General features: G+C 52.8%; 2 protein-coding genes across 4 annotated transcripts; one reads left to right on the top strand and one right to left on the bottom strand.

The window, feature by feature from the left end:
• Positions 1-1,738: 1,738 nt before the first annotated feature.
• LOC310676861 (olfactory receptor 51G2-like) lies at positions 1,739-2,713 on the top strand (the record flags this gene model as incomplete). The annotated part of the gene is made up of 1 exon (XM_083439038.1): positions 1,739-2,713. The coding sequence occupies one exon, from the start codon at positions 1,739-1,741 to the stop codon at positions 2,711-2,713; it is 975 nt and encodes a 324-aa protein (XP_083295164.1).
• An 821-nt stretch (positions 2,714-3,534) lies between these two features.
• CDCA8 (cell division cycle associated 8) lies at positions 3,535-19,706 on the bottom strand. Of its 3 annotated transcripts, none has more exons than XM_083436812.1 (11): positions 19,630-19,706; positions 15,894-16,003; positions 14,383-14,511; positions 11,722-11,762; positions 11,072-11,147; positions 10,809-10,957; positions 10,203-10,264; positions 8,901-8,987; positions 7,338-7,464; positions 6,622-6,708; positions 3,535-4,399 (listed from the first exon to the last, which is right to left on the bottom strand). In XM_083436812.1, exons 2-11 carry the CDS (start codon positions 15,985-15,987, stop codon positions 4,358-4,360), a joined length of 894 nt encoding a protein of 297 aa, XP_083292938.1. In that variant the 5' UTR covers positions 15,988-16,003; positions 19,630-19,706; the 3' UTR covers positions 3,535-4,357. The 3 variants fall into 3 exon arrangements, with proteins under 3 accessions (XP_083292938.1, XP_083292939.1, XP_083292940.1); XM_083436813.1 differs by having other exon boundaries at positions 19,634-19,699; XM_083436814.1 differs by having other exon boundaries at positions 15,894-16,381; positions 18,530-19,661.
• Positions 19,707-25,871: the final 6,165 nt, after the last annotated feature.

Consider the following 25,871-nt stretch of genomic DNA (forward strand, 5'->3'; position numbering starts at 1 on the left):
TCAGAAAATATAACCTCTGCTGTGCTCTCTTCATTAGGTCTTTGCTGTTTTCTCCCCAGGTACCCAAGCTAACCGGTGGGAAGAGGGGCATTGTGGGGGACCAAGGGGCACGGCATCTTTTCCAACTCCTTTTGGAGGGGAGGCGACCAGAACTGCACAAAGCATTCCAAATGGGATCGCACCATAGCTTTGCAAAACAGCATTGTGATAGCGCCAGTCTCCCATCCCACCCCCAATTCCTTTCCTAATGAACCTGCAGAGTTAAGTTGTTAAGTTAAGCTCATTTATCCTGTCTCTGCATTTCTTGTTCTCATAATGATGGAACTTGTGGACGTCCAGGGAAGCCGAACATTGGAAGATTCAGAAGAGAGATAGATAGAAGGAAGTCATTCTTCATGTAGCGCAGAGTTAAATGGTGGAACTCCCTCCCACAGGAGGCGATGATGGCCACAGATCTGGATGGTTTTTAAAAGGGTATTGGAGAAATTCAAGGGGGAAGAGAGGGCTATCGATGGCTCCTGGCCAGGATGGCTCTGCTCTGCCTGCACAGCTGGAGGCAGAGATGCTTCTGGATCCCAGGTGCTGGAAACTGAGGAGGGAAGAGCTGCTCTTGGTCTCAAATCCTGCTTGTGCGTTTCCCATGATGGGCATCTCGCTGGCCCCTGGGAGAACAGGATGCTTGAGAAAAGGCGATAAGATCGCCACCTTCAAATATCTCAAGGGCTGTCAGAAGGGGACAAGCTTCTTCTCTCCCGCTCTGGAGGGCAGGACTCGAAGCTTTGTCATCCAGTAACAAGAATGGAGATTTTGACTAAACATTTGGGGGGGAAACAAAACTTTCTAACAGTATTTGACAGTGGAATGCACAGTGGGCTCTCCTTCCTGGGAGGTTTTTAAGCAGAGGTTGGATGGCCAGCGGGTGCAGAATGCCGCGGCGAGGCTCCTGACGGGGTCCTTGCCACGGGATCACATTCACCCAGTGCTCCACCAGCTGCACGGGCTCCCGGTGGAGTACAGGGTCAGGTTTAAGGTGCTGGTTTTGACCTTTAAAGCCCTATGCGGCCTAGGACCCACGTACCTACGGGACCGCCTCTCCTGGTATCCCCTGCGGAGGACCTTGAGGTCCACAAATAACAACACTTTGGAGGTCCCGAGCCACAAGGTGGTTAGATTGGCTTCAACCAGAGCCAGGGCCTTTTCAGTACTGGCCCCAACTTGGTGGAACGCTGTCACAAGAGACCAGGGCCCTGCGGGACTTGACAACTTTCTGCAGGGCCTGAAAGACAGAGCTGTTCCGCCTGGCTTTTGGTTTGGACTCAGTCTGACCCTTATGTTTCCCTCCCCTTATGGTTTTGATTTATCGGCCACTTTTAAAATGAGGCTGCATTTTAAATTGCATTTTAACCTGTATTTTAAATTGATTTTCCTTTTTCCTGTTATGTTTTTACTGTGATTTTATTGGTGTTGGCCGCCCTGAGCCCGGCTCTGGCTGGGGAGGGTGGGTATAAATAAATTATTATTATTATTATTATTACTACTACTATCTGTCTTGGATGCTTAAGCTGTGCTTCCTGCCTCGCAGGGGGCTGGGCTAGAGGACCCCTGAGTTCCCCTCCAGTTGTCCACTTCCATGATTCTAGGTCTAGCTGCACCCCTGGCCTGATCCTGCAGGATTTCCTCTCCAGCTCCGCCATGTTTCCCCTCTGCTCTGAACCCCAGGTGTGACACGAGAGGCACCATGTCACTCTCCAACTGGACGGAGGGCGAGGAGACTCCGCAGATCTTCATCCTGAGGGACATCCCTGGACTGGGCTCTGCGCACAGCTGGCTGATGCTCCCACTGGGCGCCATGTACCTCGTCTCCTTCGTGGGCAACTCCACCATTCTGGCCGCCATCCGCGCAGGGCAGGGTCTCTGTGCCCCCATGTACCTCTTCCTGGCCATGCTGGCGCTGGCTGACCTGGCGCTCTCGGCCTCCACGCTGCCCTCCATGCTCAGTGTCTTCCTCCTGCGCTCCGGGGCGGTGAGGGCCGAGGCCTGCTTTGCCCAGCTCTTCTTCATCCACACCTTCTCGGTCACGGAGTCCGCCATCCTGCTGGCCATGGCCTTTGACCGCTTCGTGGCCATCTGGAACCCTCTGAGATACGCCTCCGTCCTGACCGGCTCCGCCATCGCCAAGATGGGCCTGGCCATCGTCCTCCGGGCCGTGATCCTGCACCTACCTCTGCCCTTCATGCTGCGCAGGCTCAGGTACTGCGGGGTCAAGGCGCTCTCGCACTCCTACTGCGTCCACCCGGACGTCCTCAAGGTGGCCTGTTCGGACACTCGCCCCAACAGTGCTTATGGCCTCTTTGTCCTCCTCTCCACGCTGGGCCTGGACTCCGTCCTCATCCTGCTTTCCTACGGCCTGATCCTGAGGACCGTGCTGAGCATCGCCACCTGGAGGGAGCGCCTGAAGGCCCTCAACACCTGCGTCTCCCACCTCTGCGCCGTTCTCCTCTTCTACACGCCGCTCCTGAGCCTCTCCATGATCCACAGGTTTGGGAAGAAGAGAAAGGCGTCTCCCCAGGTCTACCTGCTGCTGTCCTACCTGCACTTCCTCCTCCCTCCAGTCCTCAACCCCGTCATCTACAGCGTCAAGACCAAGGAGATACGCAGGAGGGTCCTGGGGATGCTCTGCCGCAAGGGCTCAGGGGCCAGGCTCCGACTGTGAGAGTGGCTTGGTCATGGTCAAGTCTGTGTCCAGGGCAGCTGTCTACCAGCTCCACCTCGTACGCAGGCTGAGACCCTATCTGCCCGCGGACTGTCTCACCAGAGTGGTGCATGCTCTGTCTATTTCCCACTTGGACTACTGCAATGCATTCTATGTGGGGCTACCTTTGAAGCTGACCCGGAAACTACAACTAATCCAGAATGCGGCAGCTAGACTGGTGACTGGGAGCGGCCGCCGGGACCACATAGCACCGGTTCTGAGAGATCTGCATTGGCTCCCAGTATGTTTCCGAGCACAATTCAAAGTGTTGGTGCTGACCTTTAAAGCCCTAAATGGCCTCGGCCCAGTATGCCTGAAGAAGCATCTCCACCTCCATCGTTCTGCCCGGACACTGAGATCCAGCACCAAGGGCCTTCTGGTGGTTCCCTCACTGCAAGAAGCCAAGTTACAGGGAACCAGGCAGAGGGCCTTCTCGGTGGTGGCCCCCGCCCTGTGGAACACCCTCCCACCAGATGTTAAAGAAAAAAACAACAACCAGTCTTTTAGAAGACATCTGAAGGCAGCTCTGTTTGGGGAAGCTTTTAATGTTTAATAGGCTATTGTATTTTAATGTTTTATGATGTTAGCCGCTCTGAGCCTGGCCTCGGCTGGGGAGGGTGGGATACAAATGAAAATTATTATTATTATTTTCCAAAGGCTGGTCACCACTGCTGCCTCCAGAGCCCCCCAGATGATCCTCCTGCCCTCCCGGGGGGGGGGGGGGGCTCCTACCCCAGGCCTAGAGAGGGTTGGGGCTCGCTCAATAAAAACAACCTGGACAATATGAACAAAAACTGGACAACTTTATTCAGCCAATAAACACCAGACACGGTATTTAAATTAACATAGTAGCTAAGACCTGGTGGAAAAAAACCCATACAAATCAAATATTTCTATACACCAAAACAGAAAGGCAAAGGGGGGGGGGGGGGCTGGGTTCAGAGGGATTCAGCAGGAGCCTGCAAAAGGACAGAAATGTTCCAAAACGTGCTTTTCCTTGAGTTGCAAAACAATATAACCGTGTAGAAAGACAGAATGAGAATCCTGTTCTTTATCCTGGGAGGCTCCTGTCCAGCACCCGCCCCCCCCCCCCCAGGGAAATGAGTCCGGCCTCTGCCTGGGGACCCCCTGGCCCCAAAAAGGAAAACAAAGGACAGGCAGCGGCAGAAGATTAAGGACTCTGGCCAGGCTGCCTTTGGAAGAGGCACCAGAAACCGGAGACTCAGAGGAGCCCTGGTGGGGGCGGCAAGAAGGACTTGGACCCCCATCCTTAGGGGAAAGAGGCCCCAGAGAGGCGCCCCCCCCATGGGAGCAGCCAGGAGCTGGAAGGAGGAGGAGGCAGCCCTGCACCCCCCTCTGCCCATCCAGTCAAAAGACGAAGATGCAGAAAACCGACCTGCGTCTTGCAAGAGCGGAAAGAGAGACAAGGGGGCTTCCCTTGGGGGGAAGACTTGAAACGCTGATAAAACTTTGGCTGAGACGGGGACTTTGGGCTGGATTTGAGCCCCCCCCCCTCTTTATTAAATAGGAAGCAGCAAGACTCAAATTCTCGGTGTCTTTTAGAGCGGCGTCGCCAGCAAGCCCTGAGCTTCAGCTTCCCAGACGCTACTTCTTCTGCACGCTGCTGCAGAGCTGCGCAAGGTGAGTCTGGAAGGAGGAAGAAGCAGAGGGAAGTCTAGTGGCTGAACGTCCCTCTCCACCCCCCCCCCAGGCAGGAACCACGGAGTCGTTGGAAGGGACCCCCAGGGGTCATCTAGCCCAACCCCTCCCACAAAAGGGGACGGCTCCATGCCCACTGGGAGGCCAGCGACCCATCGAGTCCAGCATCCTGTCCTCACAGTGGCCAAACGTCCTTGTCGACCTAGGGACCCAGATAGACTGCCCCTGGACCTGGAGGCTCCATAAGGGCACCAGAAGAGGAGCTTGGTGGATCAGGCCCATAGCCCATGCAGCCCAACATGCTGCCCTCACAGTGGCCCATCATGGCAAAGATGCAAGCTGGAGCTAAGCGTAAGAGCAACTCTCCCGGGACTCATGTTCCCATGTGGTGGGGGTGTAAATATGTACAGTTTTGGGGGGGCAAAGGGACCAGAGGTGCTATTATTATCAATTTACGACGGGGTGGAAGGTTTGCAGGTTATGAAGGACTTGCTCACAAAATCATCAACAGCTGCACGTGATATTATAGCTAGGAAGTGGAAGGGGCAAGGCGAATATGAAATAGAAGAATGGTGCGAGGGGGGGGGGGATATACAGTATTTTTCGCTCTATAAGATGCACCAGACCACAAGGCGCACCTAGTTTTTGGAGTAGGAAAACAAGAAAAAAAAAATCTGAATCTCAGAAGCCAGAACAGCAAGAGGGATCGCTGCGCAGTGAAAGCAGCAATCCCTCTTGCTGTTCTGGCTTCTGGGATAGCTGCGCAGCCTGCATTCGCTCCATAAGATGCACACACATTTCCCCTTACTTTTTAGGAGGGAAAAAGTGAGTCTTATAGAGCAAAAAATACAGTAGCTATTCATGAGAAATTAACATGTGGCTCAGGACCTCCAAGGTGTTGTCATTTGTAGACCGGAAGGTCCTCCGCGGGGCATACTGAGAGAGGTGGCCCCATAGGTACATGGGTCCTAGGCCGTGAAGGGCTTGAAAGGTTAAAACCAGCACTTTAAACGTGACCCTGTACTCCACTGGGAGCCAGTGCAGTTTGAAAAGCACTGGGTGAATATGCTCCCATGGCAGAGACCCCGTGAAGAGCCTCACTGCGGCATTCTGCACCCGCTGAAGTTTCTGGGTCAGCTTCAAGGGCAGCCCCGCGTAGAGCGAATTACAGTAGTCAAGCCTGGAGGTGACCGTCGCGTGGATCACAGTGACCAGGTCGGGGCGGGAAAGATAAGGGACCAACTGCTTAACAGTTAAACTCTGTGCTGCATGAATAAATCCTTCCTCTCCCCCGTCCTAAATCCCACCCTCCCTTTGGGAAGGAAGGCAACGCTTCCAGGGCGGAATCTGCAAACTGCTCCCCCCATCAGGAATGGGCTGGGAGGAAGCCGAGGGCAAGATCCCACCCTTTCCGCCAACCCTTGCGCTCTTCTAGCTCAAGAGGAGACCGTTCCCACTCCAGAGCTCCACCTGGTACGCAGGCTGAGACCCTACCTGCCCGCGGACTGTCTCGCCAGAGTGGTGCATGCTCTGGTTATCTCCCGCTTGGACTACTGTAATGCGCCCTACGTGGGGCTACCTTTGAAGGTGACTCGGAAACTAAAACTAGTCCAGAATGCAGCAGTTAGACTGGTGTCTGGGAGCGGCCGCCGAGACAACATAACACCGGTCTTGAAAGACCTACATTGGCTGCCAGTACATTTCCGAGCACAATTCAAAGTGTTGGGGCTGACCTTTAATGCCCTAAACGGCCGCGGTCCAGTATACCTGAAGGAGCGTCTCCACCCCCATTGTTCTGCCCAGACACGGAGGTCCAGTGCCGAGGGCCTTCTGCTGGTTCCCTCACTGCAAGAAACCAAGTTACAGAGAACCAGGCAGAGGGCCTTCTCGGTAGTGGCGCACACCCTGTGGAACGCCCTCCCATCAAATGTCAAAGCGATAAACAACTACCTGACATTCAGAAGACATCTTAAGGCAGCCCTGTTCAGGGAAGCTTTTAATGTGTGACATCTTAATGTATTTTTGGTCTTTGTGGAAGCTGCCCAGAGTGGCTGGGGAAACCCAGCCAGATGGGTGGGGTATAAATAAAAAATTATTATTACTTTTATTATTATTATTACAGAGAAGGGAGGAAGGATTCTGGGAAAGGGGGTGGGGGGCTTCCAGGCAGGAGCAGCGAGGCGGCCCACCCGCCACCGGCAGAGACTTACCGAGAGTTTCTTCACCCTCCCCAGCACCTCCGAGTCCAAGCGCCGCAGGTCCGTGGCGGAGAGTTCGCTGGCTCGGATGCAGACGCTCTGGGCAGGGCGAGAGGAGAAGGGAGTTACTCCACGTGGCCGCTTGGGATTCGAGGGGAAAGGCTTTGGAAGGAAGTCTGGCAGGTGAGAAATGAACGGCTCCAAGCGGGCGGGAAGCAGCCTGCCTCTTCCGCAGCTCCGAAAGAACGAGGTGGGCACGTGCCAAAGCGCATGAACCTAAGAAGAGCCTCCTGGTTGCTGGATCAAGCCCATCGTGCCCAGTGTCCCTGTTCCCACAGCGGCCAAATCCCCCTAGGAAGCCAGGTAGACTGCCTCTGGCGCTGGAGGTTCCAGGACGTCAGAAGATGACCCTGCAGGGGGCTAATCCAGCCCAGAACCCTCTTCCCACAGAGGCCTCTAAGATGCCCGTTATGGGATCAGAGTGCAAGAGCAACTCTCTTGGGAAACTTCCCAAGAACTGGGATTCGGAAGCATTTACGGCCTGCGACCTCGGAGTCAGAGCAGAGCCCCTCTGGCCATCGACGGCCCTCTTTGCCAGCCGAAGCAGCTGTCGCCGCCTGCTAGGGACCACGGCGAGTGCCTGGCACCTGTGCCTGCCCCCCTCCCGACACTCCCGTCTCCCCTGGTCCTGGGCTTCCTCTGCTGCAGGGCGCGGATCCGGGCCTTACCTCCCCTCGGCCGGAGGGAAGTGTGATGATGACGTCGCTGCTGTCGGCAAGGGGGCTGCCGTTGGCGGACACGCTGAAGACGCGCTCGTGCGCCGCCGGGGTCCGCAGGCCGGGCGTCTTGAAGATGCTGCAGAGGATACACGGAAGGCTGCGTGAGAAGCTGCCCTGGTGCGCCCATTGCCATGACAGGCACAACAAGGCAGCCTCTCTCGTCTCTGCTTGGTGGGGTTGTGAGGAATGCGTAAAGAAAAGGAATCCTCCCACACAGCCTGCAAGGAATCTGGGGTAAGTAACATCTGATTGGTTGAAAGGTTTTTTTGGAGGGGGTGTGTGTGTTATATGGAACTTTTTGTTCTCAGAGCTCCTTGCGCCCCCGAGGGCTTCCAGCACAGGTTTACGCTCCTCTTCCTCCCTCATTTCTTGCAAGGCCTTGGCAGCAGACGACACCTGGGCTCAGAGATTGGCATCATTTCTTTTTTTATGTTCTGTTTCCATTTTTAAAAAGAATATTCTTATACATTCAGATCATTTTCAATTTCTACACTTCTGGGATTACAGCGGATGCTCCGGTTGTGAACGCGATCCGTGCGGGATGCACATTCGCAACCCGCAGCGTCCACAACCCTCAGCGGCGTGTCTGCATACGCATGGGTTGCGATTCAGCTCTTCTGCACATGCGCGACCACCGAAACCCTGAAGTAACCCGTTCCAGTACTTCTGGGTTTCGGCGGTCCACAACCCGAAAAAATGTAACCTGAAGCATCTGTAACCCGAGGTATGACTGTACTTAAATCCCTCAGACTCTCCCCCACTCCCCGGCCTGGTTTCCAATTTCCCCCTATTTTTATTGCATCTAATTACGTTTTTCCAATCCATTTTATCATATTTTTCACCTTAAATCATGTTACATTATAAGCCATATAACAATACTGCTAGCATTTTTAAGTATCTGCAGTGGTCCTTAAGATATTCTATAATTCCCCCCCACTCTTGACTAAATTTCTTATCATCTTGGTGTCTGATCTTCATGGTCACCTTTGCCATTTTGGTGTAGTCCATCGCCTTGGTCATCTACTCTTCTTCGGCTGGGACTGAGATCGGCACCAATTTGCGACTGGGCCAAGTTCAAGGCCTTTCCATTAGCATAGAAAACCCTTAACTGCTTGGGACCAGTTTACCCGTGAGATCCCCTTTTCCCACAGGCGCCTACACGACCCCTTCAGTCAGTGGAGTGGGCCCATAATACGTCCCTCAATTTGCAAGAACTCAGTCATTTAGTATGGCAGCACGGAGCCTTTGGAACTCCCTGCCTCTTGAGATCAGGCAGGCGTCTCCCCCCTACCTCTTCCGGCACCCGCTAAAAACATCCCTGTAAATTTAGCCAAGAAGGCCCAGCCCAGAGCCATCACCCTGGGAGAGGAGTTTTGCCCACAAATGCCAGGCAGCCGAGAAGGGGCAGCAAGGGGTATGTGTGTGTGCCCCCCACCTCGACCGCAGCAGCTCTCGGAGCCTGGCCCCTCCCAATGCACACTCAGTTCCCAGGTGGGCAGGGAGAGGGCTCACCTGGGGTCAAACTTGGGAGTGGGTGCCACAGTCAGGCCCTGTTGGATTGTCTGTCCAGCCGGGGTGGTAAACTTCGCTTTGCTTCCCCTGTTAAAAAGAAGAAGAAGAGAGCCATGGGGTTGCAAAATTGCAAGAGGAGCCCAACCGCTGCATCGCGGCAAGGGCACACCGCCCAACTTTTTCAGACCCTAAACCAGGAAATGCGTCTTCTGGGCGCTGTGTGAGATCATCGCCCTGAAAAGGCGCTTTTTTTGCGGGGGAGAGCGCAGCATACAAACTGGCTGCCGTGATCTCGCGCAAGGAAACAGAACGTCCCATTTTCCTGACAAGACAGGGCTGTTTGGGGGGACAGGAGGCAGGCAGGTGTGGAAGACTCCCTGTCCTGAATGGGGTGACTGTGCCCCTGAAGGACTAGGTGTGCAGCCTGGGAGTCATTCTGGATTCACAGCTGTCCATGGAGGCGCAGGTCAATTCTGTGTCCAGGGTGGCTGTTTATCAGCTCCATCTGGTACGCAGGATGAGACCCTCCCTACCCACAGACTGTCTCACCAGAGTGGTGCATGCTCTAGTTATCTCTTGCTTGGACTACTGCAATGCGCTCTATGTGGGGCTACCAGAATGCAGCAGTCAGACTGGGAACTGGGAGTGGCCGCCAAGACCATATAACACCAGTCCTGGAGGACCTATATTGGCTTCCAGTACGTTTCCGAGCACAATTCAAAGTGTTGGTGCTGACCTTGAAAGCCCTAAACAGCCTCAGCCCAGTAGACCTGAAGGAGCATCTCCACCCCCATTGTTCTGCCTGGATACTGAGGTCCAGCTCCGAGGGCCTTCTGGCGGTTCCCTCACTGCGAGAAGCCAAGTTACAGGGAACCAGGCAGAGGGCCTTCTCGGGGGTGTCGCCCGCCCTGTGGAACGCCCTCCCATTAGATGTCAAAGAGAACAACCACCAGACTTTCAGAAGACATCTGAAGGCAGCCCTGTTTAGGGAAGCTTTTAATGTTTGACAGACCCACTGTATTTTAATGTTTTGTTGGAATCTGCCCAGAGTGGCTGGGGAAACTCAGCCAGATGGGCGGGGTATAAATAATAAATTATTATTAATTATTATTATTATTCCTAGGGCGCTTGGAAGGTACGCAAGAGATACACTCTGCTCCCGCGATTCCCAGAAACCTCCAGCCGGGGAGCTTACATGGCTGGTGGCCGTCGAGAGCCCTCTGCGGACGCATCGACCCCACGGCCGGAACATGGAGGGTCTCTCGGGAGGGAGCCACCTGCCCAACCCCTCCCTGCCCTTACCTTCTGCTGAAGCGGGTAGACCTGGCCGACGGAGGCCTGGGCTTTCGGGCCGACGCCTTTGCCTGAAATGCAGAAGTCCAGGGTTGTAAAGACTGAGGAGAGAATAACTGGGTGCCCTCTTCCCACCTTGGATCAAATCTATGCTTCCAGGCAGTGCCATAAGAAAGCTGCAGAGATAGCGCAGGATAGTACGCACCCTGGAAATAATCTCAGCTTCTGCCTTCTGGAAGAAGGTCCAGGGTGATAAAGACTAGGACTAGCCGACAGAGAAACAGTTTCTGTCCAAATGAGATTTTGGTTTTAAACGCAGTGTAAGGAGTCTCTGTGGGAGTATATTGTATTTAAAAATGGGGTATCAGAGTTTTTAGGGGCTAACCAGGCTGGGATAGCAGGCTTGTTGGGTTTTGAATGTCTTATGTAGATTTTTCAATTCCATTGTTCTGTACGGGACAATGACAATAAAGATATCATATCGTATTTCTAGCACTGCTCTTGGGATCCCTTCCAACCCCACAATTCTATGGAGTGGAGTTTTCAAGGAAGCAAAGTCTCCTGGGTGTCGGCAGGTATGTTAGGGTGCCCCCCCCCCCGTTGCCTGAGCCTCACCTTCCCTGCTTTCTGCGGAAGAGCCTCACTTCCCGGCTGGGGGGCCGCAGGATCCTCGCTCTGCTGCCTGGACCTCTTGCCTGCAGGCAGAGGAGAAGATGGCCCCGACTCCTCGCTGATGGTCTCCGCGGCCTGGCGGGCTCTCTTGGCTGGGAGACATTGAAAACACAAGAGGAACACGGAGGGTGAGCACCGCGGAGGACAGGGAAACTCATGAGGAGACCGCTCTGGCCCTCCAGCCCCCAAGGCGGCCCTTCACTGACCTTTCCTGGCCGTTTTGAGAGGGGTCTGAATAGCTTCAGAGGCCAGTTTGGTGATCTCCAGCATGTCCAAGTCCACCTGAGAAATTAGACAGAAGACTTGTGTAACACACTGGAAGGAAGGAAGGGAGGGAGGAGTGTAGCCTACACTCGAGTAGGACCATGGCAGAGACACATGCCCGACTGGCATGTTCCCTCCTTCCTGGTCGTTTGTTCGGGAGCTTCAAAAGCTTTCTTCTACCCAAACATCACAGCGACTGACGCCAACAGACACCGGCACACTTAGGGATCCGCAGAATTTACGCAATTTGAGTGGCAGACCTCAGCAACTCAGCATTTTGGCTAATCTACTTTATTTGCATATAAACACACACGGAGCACTGCAACGTGGCTCCCTCTCTCTCTAGCATCAGACAGCAAAGAGAAAAAGAACAAAGGACAATAGTCCCAACTTCACGGAACACAGTATCACAAACATCCTGTCTCCGTCACTTCCCACTCTGTGGAGTCAAAACATACACCGTCATGTGATAGACAAAAATCCCATGACTGCAATCATGGAGCAGGAATTCTAACAGTTTTGTGGAGGAAGCTGTCTGGGGGAAAACACTGCAAGTTCCACCTGGAATTTGGTGATGGGGGGCGCCACCTACCGAGACGGCTTTCTCCAGGACTTGCTCGCATCCTCCGACACCTAGAGAGAAAGCAAGCGCCGTGATCAGAACACAACCGGCAACCACCAAAGGAGAAAGAACAGCTGCAGCTTTGTCCTCCACAAGGGAAGGAGCTGAGCAACCAGCCAGAGAGAAGAGGGTGATTTCTTAGTGCAACATGCCACGCAGAAGGGATCCGAATAAGAGCTGCTCCTTGCCTGCGTTGCAGAGCGGCCTCTGCTGGGAGGGTCACCAGGTGTCCTCGATTCCCGGGGACAGTTCCCAGATTTGCAAATCTGTCCCGGGGAAATGTGGCAGCGGTTGCCTCAGCAGCCCAGAGCCAACCTGGTAGCGCATTTGGCTCTGGCTGGCGTCAGGAGCTGCTCGCTGCCATGGCGCCTGCCATTTTCCCTTGCCGGAAGTCCCCATATGATGTGCGCAACACACCTGGGCTTCTGACTGCTGCTGCCACTGCCAAAGGGGAACTGGGGACGGCCGGTGGTCCTGATCTCCTGCCCCCTTCCCCTTTTGTTTTGACTGATCGCGGGAGGCTCGAGAGTTGCGGGTGGGGAGCCGTTGCCCAGTTTTTTAAAACACTCTGCACATTTATGTTTCACAGGGCGTGAAAGAAGGGCTTTGCACCTTTATACATTACGCATGTGTGCTTGGGCCCAGGGTCCTTTGCCTCACCATCCCCAGTACTGACTCCCTATTGCTACTACTCAGCTTCAAAAACAAAAAAGTGTCCCTGGATTCATTGAAAAAAATCTGGTAACCATAGCTTAGAGCAGTGTTCCCCAACCTTGGGCCTCCAGCTGTTTTTGGACTACAATTCCCATCATCCTTGACCACTGGTCTTGCTAGCGAAGGATGATGGGAGTTGTAGTCCAAAAACAGCTGGAGGCCCAAGGTTGGGGAACACTGGCTTAGAGGGCCTGTGCTGCCCATCACATTTATAACCCGCCTTTTCATCCCAGGAGCTCCAGCGTTTGATCCTCACAACGACCCTCTGAAGCAGGTCCAGCTGAGCAAAAGGCCCCAGGTGGGGATTTGAATTCTGCTCTCTCCCAGGTCCTAGGAACTAACCACTGTGAAACACTGCCTCTCCCACACAGGAGCATTCTCCCAGCAGAGATTCGGCAGAGGATCCCTCGCTACCGACTTCCTTTTTTGAGCCAGCAAGTCTTTGCAGCAGTTCTGTATTTTGATCAGTCGCCTGAACGATCGTCTGCATTTATTTGCTTTATTTGAAATGATGCTTTTTAGCCCAAAAGGCCTGGATGTAGGTTGTGATGTGGCAGTACAGAAATACTTTTCTAAATAGGGAGAAGAGACGGTGGAGGAAGATTGGAAGAAATTTAAAGACTATTTACAGAAACACTACAAGATTAATGAATGTTAAAATAACATCAGATTGAATGTATAAGGTTATTGGAGTAAAACTTTAAAGATTAGAAGACCCAACATCTTAAATTCTAAGCATTGAATAAGCTATATTAAGACATTCAAATCAAGAAAGGAGGTTAAACATGACAGAGGGAAGGGATTTGTTGTTTAATTGTATGAATTGGAATACAGGGAAGGGAGACTCGGGGAAGTCAGAGAAACAAGTTAATGCAAGATCAATATGAAGATAAGATTGTTTTTATTTCTGTTGTCTGTAGTATGTTATGTTTGTGTAATTCTGTATGTTTTTGGTGTATTGTTCGTTGTTTTTGTTTTGCTTTGTCGTTTTGTATGTAAAATCGAATAAAATATTTTTTTTTAAAAAAATACTTTTCTAAATAAATCAGGGCAAGTTGCTTTTCACTGGCATCGGTTGGCCTCGGGGGGGAGACAATGGAACAGTGCGCCTTGTGGGGGGGGGGGGGAGAGAGCCAAAATTAGTGTGCCAACTTTACTTTAGATTAAATAAGTTGGAGTTCTTGCTATTAAACATACCAAGAAGAAAGCACACCAAGAACTCAGGCCAATGTAAGTTTCAATAGTGGGAGTGGTCCCTACTCACAAGTCAATAGTCAACAGTAACAAAAACTAATCCATTCAAAAGTATGTATTCTGACAATTAGAAGCCAGTAGTTGTTATCCCTGAGAAACGCAGAAAATAACGGGATATATTTATCCGAAAGTCTTCAAACTTTCACAACCCTTTAAAAATTAGCTGGTGAAGGTGAATACATCAAAACAGGGCCCTGGCCTGGCTTCTGATCCATAACTGACTTCTGACTTCTGCTCTATGCTTGAAACTGAGTCTGCAAGCTGATAAATTATAAGGATCAACATTATTGTCGAATGAAAAAGAGAAAATCTTTGTAACGAATTATTGTGTTACACATACCTTTATGAGTTTGAGTTTGTGCTCTTTGTTAAGAGTTTGTAATCTCTACTTCAGTTTGTAATCCTTGTCAGAATACATACTTTTGAATGGATGTTTTCTTGGTAACTTTACTTTGGAGACATTCAAAGAGGGCTAGAAAGATATTTCTTCTCCGCCGTCTGCCCAAGGCTTCCTTCCCTGTTCGATTTGCTCTTGCGCAGACCAGAACTTCTGCGAAAGCTTTGGGCGCTCAGGACCCATGGAAGCACCTGCACCCCACAAGACCCCTGACATTCACCCCCCCCAACCAAGCTCCATGCCTAATGCGTGTCAGAGCAAAGTACCATAGAAGCTGAGCCAGTTTATGTCCCTCAGGGCCACGGGGTGGCGGAATATTTCCATGTCGTACATGTTGTCGATTTCCTTCAGGAGAACTTCTTCTTCCATCCGGATGCGGTCGATGCGCAACTTGACTAGGGAGGAAGCAGAGAAGAGGCACGAGGAAGAGAGGGGCTCCGGATCCGTAAGGGGAGCCCTGCCCATCTAAGTCCAGCCTCCTCCTCTCCCGGTGCCCAGCCAGCTGCCCTTCATGGGAAACCAGCAAGTGGGGTCTGGGCACGAGAGGAGCCCTTTCCCCACACTGCCCCACGGTTTCCAGGAGCCCTCCATAGCCCTCTCCAAGGATTTCTTTCAAAGCCATCTAAGTTGATGGCCAGCACTGCCTCCTGTGGGAGGGAGTTCCACAGTCTAACTCTCTAACCTGAATCTCCCAACATGGCAGCTCCATGGGATGCCATGATGCAGAATTTTTATAAACCTTAACAACGGCAGCAGCAACGACAACAACAATTTATTATGCTCTGGGCGGCTCCCAACAGAATAATAATAATAATAATAAAGCAAAAAAAATCAAACATTCCCTAAACAGGGCTTCCTTCAAATGCTTTCTAAAAGTCAGATAGTTGTTTATTTCCTTGACATGTGATGGGAGGGTGTTCCACAGGACGGGTGCCACTACAGAGAAGGCCCTCTGCCTGGTTCCCTGTAACTTGGCTTCTCGCAGGGAGGGAACCACCAGAAGGCCCTCAGAGCTAGACCTCAAAACAATGGAGGTGGAGACGCTCCTTCAGGTCTACTGGACCGAGGCCGTTTAGGGCATTAAAGGTCAGCAGAAACATTTTGAATTGTGCTCGGAAACATACTGGGAGCCAATGTAGGTCTCTCAAGATTGGTGTTATATGGTCTCGACAACCACTTCCAGTCACCAGTCTAGCTGCCATATTCTGGATTAATTGCAGTTTCCGAGTCACCTTCAAAGGTAGCCCCACGTAGAGTGCATTGCAGTAGTCCAAGCAGGAGATAACCAGAGCACGCACTGCTCTGGTGTGACAGTCTGCGGGCAGGGAGGGTCTCATCCTACGTACCAGATGGAGCTGGTAGACAGCTGCCCTGGACACAGAATTGACCTGCACCTCCATGGACAGCTGGGAGTCCAAAATGACTCCCAGGCTGCGCACCTGGTCCTTCAGTGGCACAGTTGCCCCACTCAGGACTTGTCAGGATTCAACCTCAATCTGTTAGCTGCCATCCATCCTCCAATCACATCACCTCTTCCTCTAAGCTAAAAAGTCCCAAACTCAGGAACTTTTCTTTGTAGCCCAGGTGGGTGCGGCTGCCTCTCCCTTCATCATTTTGGGTGCCCTTTACAATATCCCTTTTCGGGCGAGGCGACCAGAAGTGCCCCCAGTGCCCCCGAGATGCGTATAATGGCGCCACGAGAGCAACAGTTTCACTTGGCATGTAGCTCAGAGCAGAAGAAGCGCCCCTGAGTCCGGCAAGTAAGTGAGCAGCTTACCTTCCCGGTTAAAATCCTTGAGAAACGCATCCACCTTTTTGCTTCTGACCGAGTTCTTGTTGCCGGCCCTCGAGTTTTTCTTCTTCTGAGGCATGGCAAGGAGATGAGTTCTAGGGGGAAAGGCCCAAACGCTGTCACAGAAGGGGCAGAGCTGGGCTAAATCAGCCCCCAGCTCAAGAGGGCACAACCACACAGGTCAAGACATTGGCAGGATTTTAAGAACACTTGCAATTTTAGAAATAGTACAGGAAATTTGAGGTAAAGAAATAATTTGGAGTAGAAATGAGACGCAGTTGAAAAGAAAATTCAAGGAACTGGGGGGTGGGGAGAATCACGGGATTCGGAGAATCCCATTTTATTGATTCAATATTTTTTGTGTGTGTATTTTTGTGTAAGGCTCGCTACCTTTTATCATTCGGGGCAGCAGAGAGAGGGAAACTGCTCTGGTAATCTACATTAAACACAACTTAGAGTAAAAATTTCGAAGTCTTAGAATAAAGGAAGGAAGTCAAGATGTGTACCGTATTTTTCGGACCATAGGGCGCACCGGACCATAGGGCGCACCCAGTTTTTAGGGGGGGACATCAAGAGAAAAAATATTTCCCCCCCAAACAGCAGCGTACAGGCTGCGCACAACCTCTCCCTGCCGGAGGGGTTGCGCGCAGCTATGGAGGAAGCCAAGGCAGAGAGCGGGATGGATCCCGCTCTCTGTTTTGGCTTCCCCTTTAGCCCCGTGCAGCCTCTCCCTCCGGGGAGAGGCTGCGTGGGGCTGAAGAATCCATAGCCCCGTGCAGCCTCTCCTTGCCGGAGGGGTTGCGCGCGGCTATGGAGAAAGCCAAGGCAGAGAGCGGGATGGATCCCGCTCTCTGCTTTGGCTTAGCCCCGTGCAGCCTCTCCTTGCCGGGAGACGCTGCGCAGGGCTTTCCTGGCTTTACTGGGAGGTGGGGGGATTCCCTCACCTCTCCCAAAAGCCCGCAGAAGCCGCGCAACCCCTTTAAAGAGATCGCGGCTTCTCCTGGCTTTCCTGGGAAGTGGGGGAATTCCCCCACCTCCCGCAAAACCGGCAGAAGCCGTGAGCACTTTAAAGGGGCTGCACGGCTTCTCTTGGCTTTCCTGGGAGGTGGGGGAATTCTCTCACCTCTCGCAAAAGCCCGCTTTAGCCCCGCACACGCTCTCCCGGCTGGAGAGGTGACGCGCGCCTATAGAGGCTCCTGCCATAGCCGCGTGTCACCTCTCCAGCCGGGAGAGGGTCGCGGGACTATAGCGTCTTCGCTCCATAGGACGCAGACACATTTCCCCTTCATTTTTGAAGGGGAAAAAGTGCGTCCTATAGAGCGAAAAATACGGTATATGTATGTAATGATTAGATTGGAATGATGATATGGTTTTGTTTGTAGATGTGTGTTGTTGTTCTTTTTTCTCTTGGGCGTTTTTTTCTTGTTTGTACTGTTTTATTTTAGATTCAGTGTTTGTAATTTTTGTTGTAATTTTGCATTGAAAATAAAAAAATATATCAAAAAGAGAGAGAGGGAAGCTGCTCTGATGGCTGGGGAAGGGGCTACCCTGGAAAGTGGCAGATTCTCCTTCCTTGGAGGTTTTAAAGCAGGAGGGGGGGCAGGCCCCCTGCCAGGGATTATTTAGCTCTGCTTCCCGCATCGCAAGGGGACTTGGACTAGATGACCTTTGGGGACCCCTTCAACTAAGTGATTCCGAATGCAGCCCTTTCTCTAGCAACCTGGGTGCAAAAGAAGCCCTCATCCCATCCCCATCCTTTCCCTGGGAAGATGAACATCCAATCAGCAGCAATGATAATACTGATAAGGACAAAATCTTGGGGGGGGGGTGGTACTGTCCCCCAACTTCGCTAGGGTCTCTCCCTGAGGGTTCAGAACGGGTCAGGGTCAAACCAGAGACGGCAGCCAGGCAAATGGAAGCCGAACAGCGGCTAGGAAACCCAGATTGTTTATTGCTGTGGCAAAGGAAACCAGGAAGAGTTCTGGCCTCCTTCCACCTGCCTTGCTCCACCCTCTAGTCTCTGCTCTCAATATGTAGTGTATTATTTTATGTACTGTGGTTTGCCATTGTTTTATTTATTATAGCTTAGAAATTATTTATTGCAACTGTCAAGTGGATTTCTGTTTAACTTTTATATGTTGATATTATTTTATTCCTGCCAACCTAGCAGTTCGAAAGCACGTCAAAGTGCAAGCAGATAAATACGTACCACTCCAGTGGGAAGGTAAACGGCGTTTCCGTGCGCTGCTCTGGTTCGCCAGAAGCGGCTTAGTCATGCTGGCCACATGACCTGGGAGCTGTCTGCGGACAAACGCCAGCGCCCTCGGCTTATAGAGCGAGATGAGTGTGCAACCCCAGAGTCGTCTGCAACTGGACTTAACGGTCAGGGGTCCCTTTACCTATTATTTTATACTATTCTAATAATGGTTGAATGTAACTTTTTTGATGTAGGTTGCTTATTTTAAAGTTTTGTTTTATTATCACATTTTTGTATAGCATTAGATTGTTATAGGATGTACATTTTTTTGTTCCTTCAGCTTGTAAACCACCTTGAGTATTGTAAGATAGAAAGACGGTATGCAAATTAAAAATGAGGAGGAGGAGGAGGAAGAAGCAGCAGCTGTCCGTCCTGCGTGGCTCCCACTTCACACATGTCAATGTTTATGTATCCCCTGGCCAGGAAGGATCACTGGCCCCTTCATTTGCTCTTCCTGGGTCTCATTCAGAGATCACGCTAAGGGTGGCCAAATTCTGTGCGTCTGCCATAAAATTCAGGGAACAAGCTGTACCACCAAAATGATTAAGGTTCTAAATTTTAGGTTATATTTTAATGATCAAGATATAATACATACTTTAAACTGCCGCTATATCCAAATTGTCTCCGTTATACCCAATTGCAACCCAATGTATTCCTGTTGTGTTTTATTATTTTTCTGACATTGTAAGTGAGCCGGAACTGGTCTGTGACTGTAATAATAAAATTCAATGCCCTCTCACACCCCCTAGCCTGGTCCCTTTGTCAGGGCTGAACAGCTGGGTTTGGCAGCTGGAGTGGGGGGCCGGAGGCTGAGGACCTGAGGATTTCAGAGTCCCTATTCCATCCAGGTCCGTATAGTTAAAGCCATGGTTTTCCCAGTAGTGATGTATGGAAGTGAGAGCTGGACCATAAAGAAGGCTGATCGCCGAAGAATTGATGCTTTTGAATTCTGGTGCTGGAGGAGACTCTTGAGAGTCCCGTGGACTGCAAGAAGATCCAACCTCTCCATTCTGAAGGAAATCAGCCCTGAGTGCTCACTGGAAGGACAGATCCTGAAGCTGAGGCTCCAATACTTTGGCCACCTCATGAGAAGAGAAGACTCCCTGGAAAAGACCCTGATGTTGGGAAAGATGGAGGGCACAAGGAGAAGGGGGCGACGGAGGACGAGATGGTTGGACAGTGTTCTCGAAGCTACCAGCATGAGTTTGACCAAACTGCGGGAGGCGGTGGAAGACAGGAGGGCCTGGTGTGCTCTGGTCCAGGGGGTCACGAAGAGGCGGACCATGAGGCCATGAGGAGCCAGCCCCCCCCCCTCCATCCTGCAACCACAGGGTATTATTATTATTATTATTGGCCCAGGGATGTTTTTAATAAACTTTTTATGAGCGGGATCTTTTCTCCCCCCCCCCCGCGACTTTGGGCGTATATTTGGGGGCTCAGATGGGGGGCTCCCCTCCCTCCTACCTGCCTCTTTCTCCTCCGCCGGTTCCCCGCGAGCTCCGCTCCGCCGCCTCCCCGGTTCAAACTTGGGCGCCTGCGACGCCGCAGCCAATCAGCGCGCCTCGAACGCCGGCTCGGCCAATGGGGAGGCGAGGCGGAAGAGCGGCCGCGCCGACTCCGGGCAGGAAGACTACGTTTCCCGGCATGCCTAAGCGCGACGGGGGCGGCGGCGCGCTTAGAGCGCCTCTGGCGGCCGGATCGGGAGGTGCAGCTGCTGTTCAGCCAGGGAAGCGGGGCGAAGGCGGGCGCCTCGGGGCAGAGACCTCCGTGGCTCTTGGGTTGGGGGGGGAAGGAAGAGGGGGGTTATTTCCCCCCTCCCTCTCTCTCTCTCTCTCTCCAGGCGCCCCGAAGCGGCGGAGGCGGAGTGACAGCGTTTACACGGGGACTCCGGAGCGACTGCGGAAGGGAGGCGGAGCCGCGGGGGGCGGGGCGGGGGTCCCTCCCAGGGGGCGATCGGGGGCCGGAGGGGGCTCAGGGGGGCACAGCCGCAGGCTGGGGGGCTGCCTTGGCTTCGAGGGGTCTCTATCTGCAGGTCTAACTCAGCTGAACTCCGGAGTGCCAAGTTGGAAGAAGGCGCCTCCTGATCCTAGAATTCCAGAGCAGGGAGGGCTGCTCTAAAAGGCGTTTCAAAAAAATTATTAAAAAAATGTTTTGTTTTAAAGTCAATTTTTTTGTTTTGTTTTAAAGATGTGTGGAGAACCCAACTGAAGAATGTAGAAATTGAAATACTTGATTGTCACTTGTACAACTTGTATACAGTGGTACCTTGGGTTAAGTACTTAATTCCTTCCGGAGGTCCGTACTTAACCTGAAACTGTTCTTAACCTGAAGCACCACTTTAGCCTATGGGGCCTCCTGCTGCTTCCGTGCTGCCAGAGCATGATTTCTGTTCTCATCCTGAAGCAAAGTTCTTAACCTGAAGCAATATTTCTGGGTTAGCAGAGTGTGTAACCTGAAACATATGTAACCCGAGGTACCACTGTACAGTGAGATTACACGAGCACCCCCCACTCAGCTCTCTTAGTCTTAATTCCCCTCATTTACTGACACACACCCACCAAACCCGAAAGTCAGTTGCCCTGTTGTTCTCTTTTCATTCAGCAGCCTAACAGCCCACGCATAGAAGCTGTTCTTTACCCTGTTGGTGCGACTAATCATGCTTCTATATCTTCTGCCTGAGGGCAGGAGATCAAGAAAGTGCCAGCCAGGGTATGAATCGTCCCTGAGAATTTTCCTCACCTGAGGCAACCTTCTTCCGCTATTTCATCCAGCGGATTCAAGGGACAGCCCATAATATCTTGTGCTGTATTCACCACCCTCTGTAGGCACTTCCTATCACTTGATGTCAAACCAGCGTCCCACACCATGATGCAGTAGGAAAGGACACTTTCTATTGTGGACCGGTAGAAGGAGATCATCAAATGTTGATTGACATCGTTCTTCCGCAATACTCTGAGAAGATGGAGTCTCTGTTGGGCTTTCTTAACCACCTGGGTTGTATTGATTTTCCAAGTAAGGTATTCACTGAGATAAACTCCTAGGAATTTAAAGGAAGAGATGATGATAATAATAATAATAATAATAATAATAATAATAATAATAATAATAATAATAATAATAATTTATTATTTGTACCCCGCCCATCTGGCTGGGTTTCCCCAGCCACTCTGGGCGGCTTCCAACAAAGATGAAAAATACACTAAAATGTCACATATAAAAAACTTCCCTGAACAGGGCAGCCTTCAGATGTCTTCTGAATGTCAGGTAGTTGTTTATCGCTTTGACATCTGATGGGAGGGCGATCCACAGGGCGGGCGCCACCACCGAGAAGGCCCTCTGCCTGGTTCCCTGTAACTTGGCCTCTCGCAGTGAGGGAACCACCAGAAGGCCCTCTCCACACAGATGTCCAGCGGGGCTAGTTCTCCTCTCTTCCTCCGAAAGTCCAACACCATCTCCTTTGTTTTGCTAAATGAGAAAGGGGGATGCCGGGACCCCAGGAAGAGCGTTGCTCTTGCGTCACAGGCAACCGCTTGGCCCCTGTGAGAACGGCAGAATGAATGGACTCGATGGCCTGATCCAGGCACCTCTTCTTCCGTCCTTATAGAACCTCCAGCTGCAGGGGCAGTCTGTCTGGATTCCTAGGTCCATGGGGGGGGGGGGGTAACTGACCGCTGCAAGGACAGGATGCCAGGCTGGACATTCAGTGATGTGACTGGGAGAGGGTGCATTTGGGGGGCTGGCAGTGGGGCTTGCTTTGGGGAGCGTAGAATGGCAGAGTTGGCAGGGGTCCCATGTAGGAATCCCAGCTAAGAGCTGAAATGCACCCAGAGGGCCTGTGGGGGGTGGGGAGGGGGGCAGAAATGCTGCAAAGTGACAGCAAACGAAGCAAATGTCATCCTCGCGGATGACCAGCAAGGCAGCAATGTGAAGTAAAGGAGCTGCTCTTCCTCCATACTTGGCACTGGGGGGAGGGGCTGAGGGGGGGGGGTCTTCTTCCAGGGCTGCCCAAACCTCTCCAAAGTCTGCTGCTTAGAGGACCCTGGCTTTGCCCTGAGGGTTTCACAGTGGGGTGCAGAGGCAAAGGCCTGCCCCACTGTTGGCTTGCCCTTTAGAGTAAAGGTAAAGGTACCCCTGCCTGTACGGGCCAGTCTTGACAGACTCTAGGGTTGTGCGCCCATCTCACTCAAAGAGGCCGGGGGCCAGCGCTGTCCGAAGACACTTCCGGGTCACGTGGCCAGCGTGGCATCGCTGCTCTGGAGAGCCAGAGCCGCACACGGAAACGCCGTTTACCTTCCCGCTAGTAAGCGGTCCCTATTTATCTACTTGCACCCGAGAGTGCTTTCGAACTGCTAGGTTGGCAGGCGCTGGGACCGATCAACAGGAGCGCACCCCGCCGCGGCGATTCGAACCGCGACCTTTCGATCGGCAAGTCCTAGGCACTGAGGTTTTACCCACAGCGCCACCCGCGTCCCTTAGAGTAGCAGCCTCTAATTGATGTTGTTAATTTTGCCATCTCTGCGAATTCAAGAAATTCTGGTATTTTATCAGTTTTCCAGTTTTTTGCCACTACAATTCTGGCTGCTGCAGTTGCCTAAAGGAATATATTCCTTTTATCCTTAGGGATGTCACCAGACCCAGCAAAAATGCCTGGTTTTTTTAAAAGATTGAACTCCTGAATGTCTTTTTAAGCTCTTCATGTATCATAATCCAGAATTGTTTCGCTTGCCACTGGGTGCTGCTGCTGCTGCTGCTCTCTCATGCCTCAGGCGGACGCCCCACAACCCACACAGAGCCCCCACCTCTCCTGGCTGGGGCCACCCGTTCCCTTTGCTTAGGCAGCGAATGCCACCCCCCCCCCCTCAGAAGCTCCTGGCGCCAGAGGCTGAGGTCTCTTCCACGGAGCTATCAGGAGGGGCCGCCTTTATCAGCCGCCTGCCAGGAGGCGCCTCCTGCCTGATATCCCCCAAATCTCCCGCTAACAGGTCTCCTCAGAGGCACCCAGGGCTGCTCCACACCCTCCTGCTGCACCCGCAGCCCCGGCAAAGTCCTCCTCCAGGTCCTCCAGGGGCCCGTCAGCCGGGTGCCAGGACTTGGGAAGCGTGGCCTCCACCCCACCTGGACCTGCCCCACAGGGCTGGCCCAAAACAGTCTGGAGAGCCACATGGGGGGGGCTGGGGGGCCTCATGCACTCCTCAAGCCGGACCCGCCCCATCCTAAAGAGTCCAGACAAACAGACAACATCTCTCTCAAAACAAAATTTGAAAATTCCTCCCAGTAGCACCTTAAGAGACCAACACTGGAAGATGCTACTGGAAGGAGTTTTAAAATTTCGTTTCGACTACGGCAGACCAACACGGCTAGCTTACCTGTAAACCCCCCCCCCCCTCTCTCTCTCAGCATAAGAAGAGCAGGCTGGGTCAGGCCAAAGGGGGCCCAATGAGTCCAGCCTCCTGTTCTCCCCAAGGGGAAGCCCAAACGCAGGATCCGGCCCCAGAGCAAGTCTCTCCTCCTTCAATTCCAGCACCTGGCATTCAGAAGCATCACTGCCTCTGACTTTGGAGGCAGAGCTCTGGTGGCGTCTGGGAACATGGCCAGAGATGCCCCCCAGGCCCTGGGGGCAGCAGCAGGGCTCCCCCACCTTGGGAGTCTCCCCCCCAGGTCCAGTTGAGTCGCTGCACAAGTCCGGGAAACTCCTGTCTCAACCAGCCTCCCTTTTTCCAAGCATCTGCCCCCAGGGGACCTCAGAGATCTTGGGCGCCAAGGAGGCGGAAGGCTGGTGGCTGTGGGGAGAGGCAGCAGAGGGCTCTGCCCAGGGGCTCCTCTGTGCTGGGGGGCCTCCGTGGGGCCTGGTCAGAGAGGACCAGCTGGATGCTCAGGGGCCCAGAAGTCTCTGGGTGGCCCAGGGGAGGGGAGACTCTCCTGAGCCCCCTGGGAGAAAAGGGGGAAGGGGGTCACTCTAAAATGATCCATGGGAGGGGGCAGCTGCCCTGTGGGGAAAGGCTGGGAATTGGGGGCCGTTTTAGTTTAGAGAAAAGGGGAGAGTAAAAAGCAAACTGATTCCTGGCCTGGAGAAAGTGGAAGAGAGAAGCTTTCCTCCCTCTCTCCTAACACTAGAACTGCTGACATGTCAGGAAGAGATTCAGGACTGATTACAAAGTCCTTCTTCATGCAGCACGGAGTTAATCTGTGGAACTCCCTGCCACGGGAGGCAGAGATGGCTCTAAAAGAAGATTGGACAAATTCGTGGAGGAAGAGGGGGCTGCCAAGGGCTCCTGCCAGGGGGGCTCAGCTGTGGCTCCGCAGTCGGTCGGAGGCAAAGATCCTTCTGAGGAGGGGTGACAGGGCCTCTTGGGCTCAGGTTCTGGGGGCTGGTTTCCCTTGGGAGAATTCTGGCCAATGTGGGCATGCTGGCCACCTCAGAAGGGCCTCATCCTGTCTGGCCAACCAGACACCTCTTCTGCAGCCCTCTCCCCACCCAGGTTCCCCAGGGACGGAGACAGGTAGACTGCCTCTGCAGCTGGAGGCATCACGTGGCCACAGAGACAAATGTGGCAAGTTACTCTTGTTTTTTAGTAGTAGTAGTACTAGTATTTATATCTCGCCCCCCTGGCTGGGTTTCCCCAGCCACTCTGGGTGGCTCCCAACAGAATATTAAGAATAATAAAGCAATAAAACACCAAACATTCAAAACTTCCCTAAAGAGGGCTGCCTTCAGATGTCTTCTCAAAGTCGCACAGTTGTTTATTTCCTTGACATCTGGTGGGAGGGCGTTCCCCAGGGCGGGGGCCACTACCGAGAAGGCGCCTTGAGCTTGCAGCCCCTCCTGGGACCTTGCAGGAAGGGTGGGTCATAAATAAATGATCTCTCCATGAAGCTCCAAGGGCTGCCCTTCATGCTCAACAAGAGACACACAGCAGAGAGCCAACTGTGAACATTCACAGACCTTCTTCTCCAGCTCTGGAGTCTCTCGGTGCTTGAGAGCCATCCACTCCCAGCTCCGTTTCCTTCCATGGAACTGGCATGGCTGGCTCAGGGGCTCTTCCCAGCCCAAGGATGGCACATGGCAGAGAGCTAGCTCTTTCTTGCCCAATATAACACTCGCTAGGATGCAGCTCTTCCCAGGTCTGCGCTCCGTGGAGCAGCTGCAACAACAGGGACGACTCTCCCTCCCTCCGTTTACGCTCCTCACAGCCAGAGACTGCGCCTGCACGGAAGCTCCCTCTGCCCTTCCCTCTTCAGTCCCCTCCTGGTTCTGGGAGACAGAGGTTCAGGAGAAGGTGTGGACGTCCCTGGCCCTTCCCTGGCCTGCCTCATCTTCCTCCAGCTCTGAAGTGTCCCCTGCCTCTGACGCTTGCCTCCCGACTGGCCCAGTTCCCCACAGATCACTGCCCCCTCTTTCAAGCCAGACTCCAGCCCCTCTTCCCCCGGCGTCCTGCCAATCGTAGACACCCCCTTTTTGGAGGCTCATTGAGGGAAGCTCTGGGTTTGAGTCATTGTGGACATTTCCCTTGTGGCTCCCATTGCGCCTTCATCTGTGCAATGGGTCTAAATGCCGCATGAGATCTGTGGGGTGTGTTTTGCCCCTGCAAATTGGCTCTCGGAGTGTGAGCTTCCAGGGAGTCTCCTGGGCTGTGTGCTCAGTCCTGGTCCTGCTGCTTGCGAGGAGATGATAAAGAGAGCAGCTGGGGCCTGATGTCTTCTAGAGA

The sequence above is a fragment of the Podarcis tiliguerta genome, assembly GCF_965153285.1.
Source record: "Podarcis tiliguerta genome assembly, chromosome: 4".
NCBI lineage: Eukaryota > Metazoa > Chordata > Lepidosauria > Squamata > Lacertidae > Podarcis > Podarcis tiliguerta.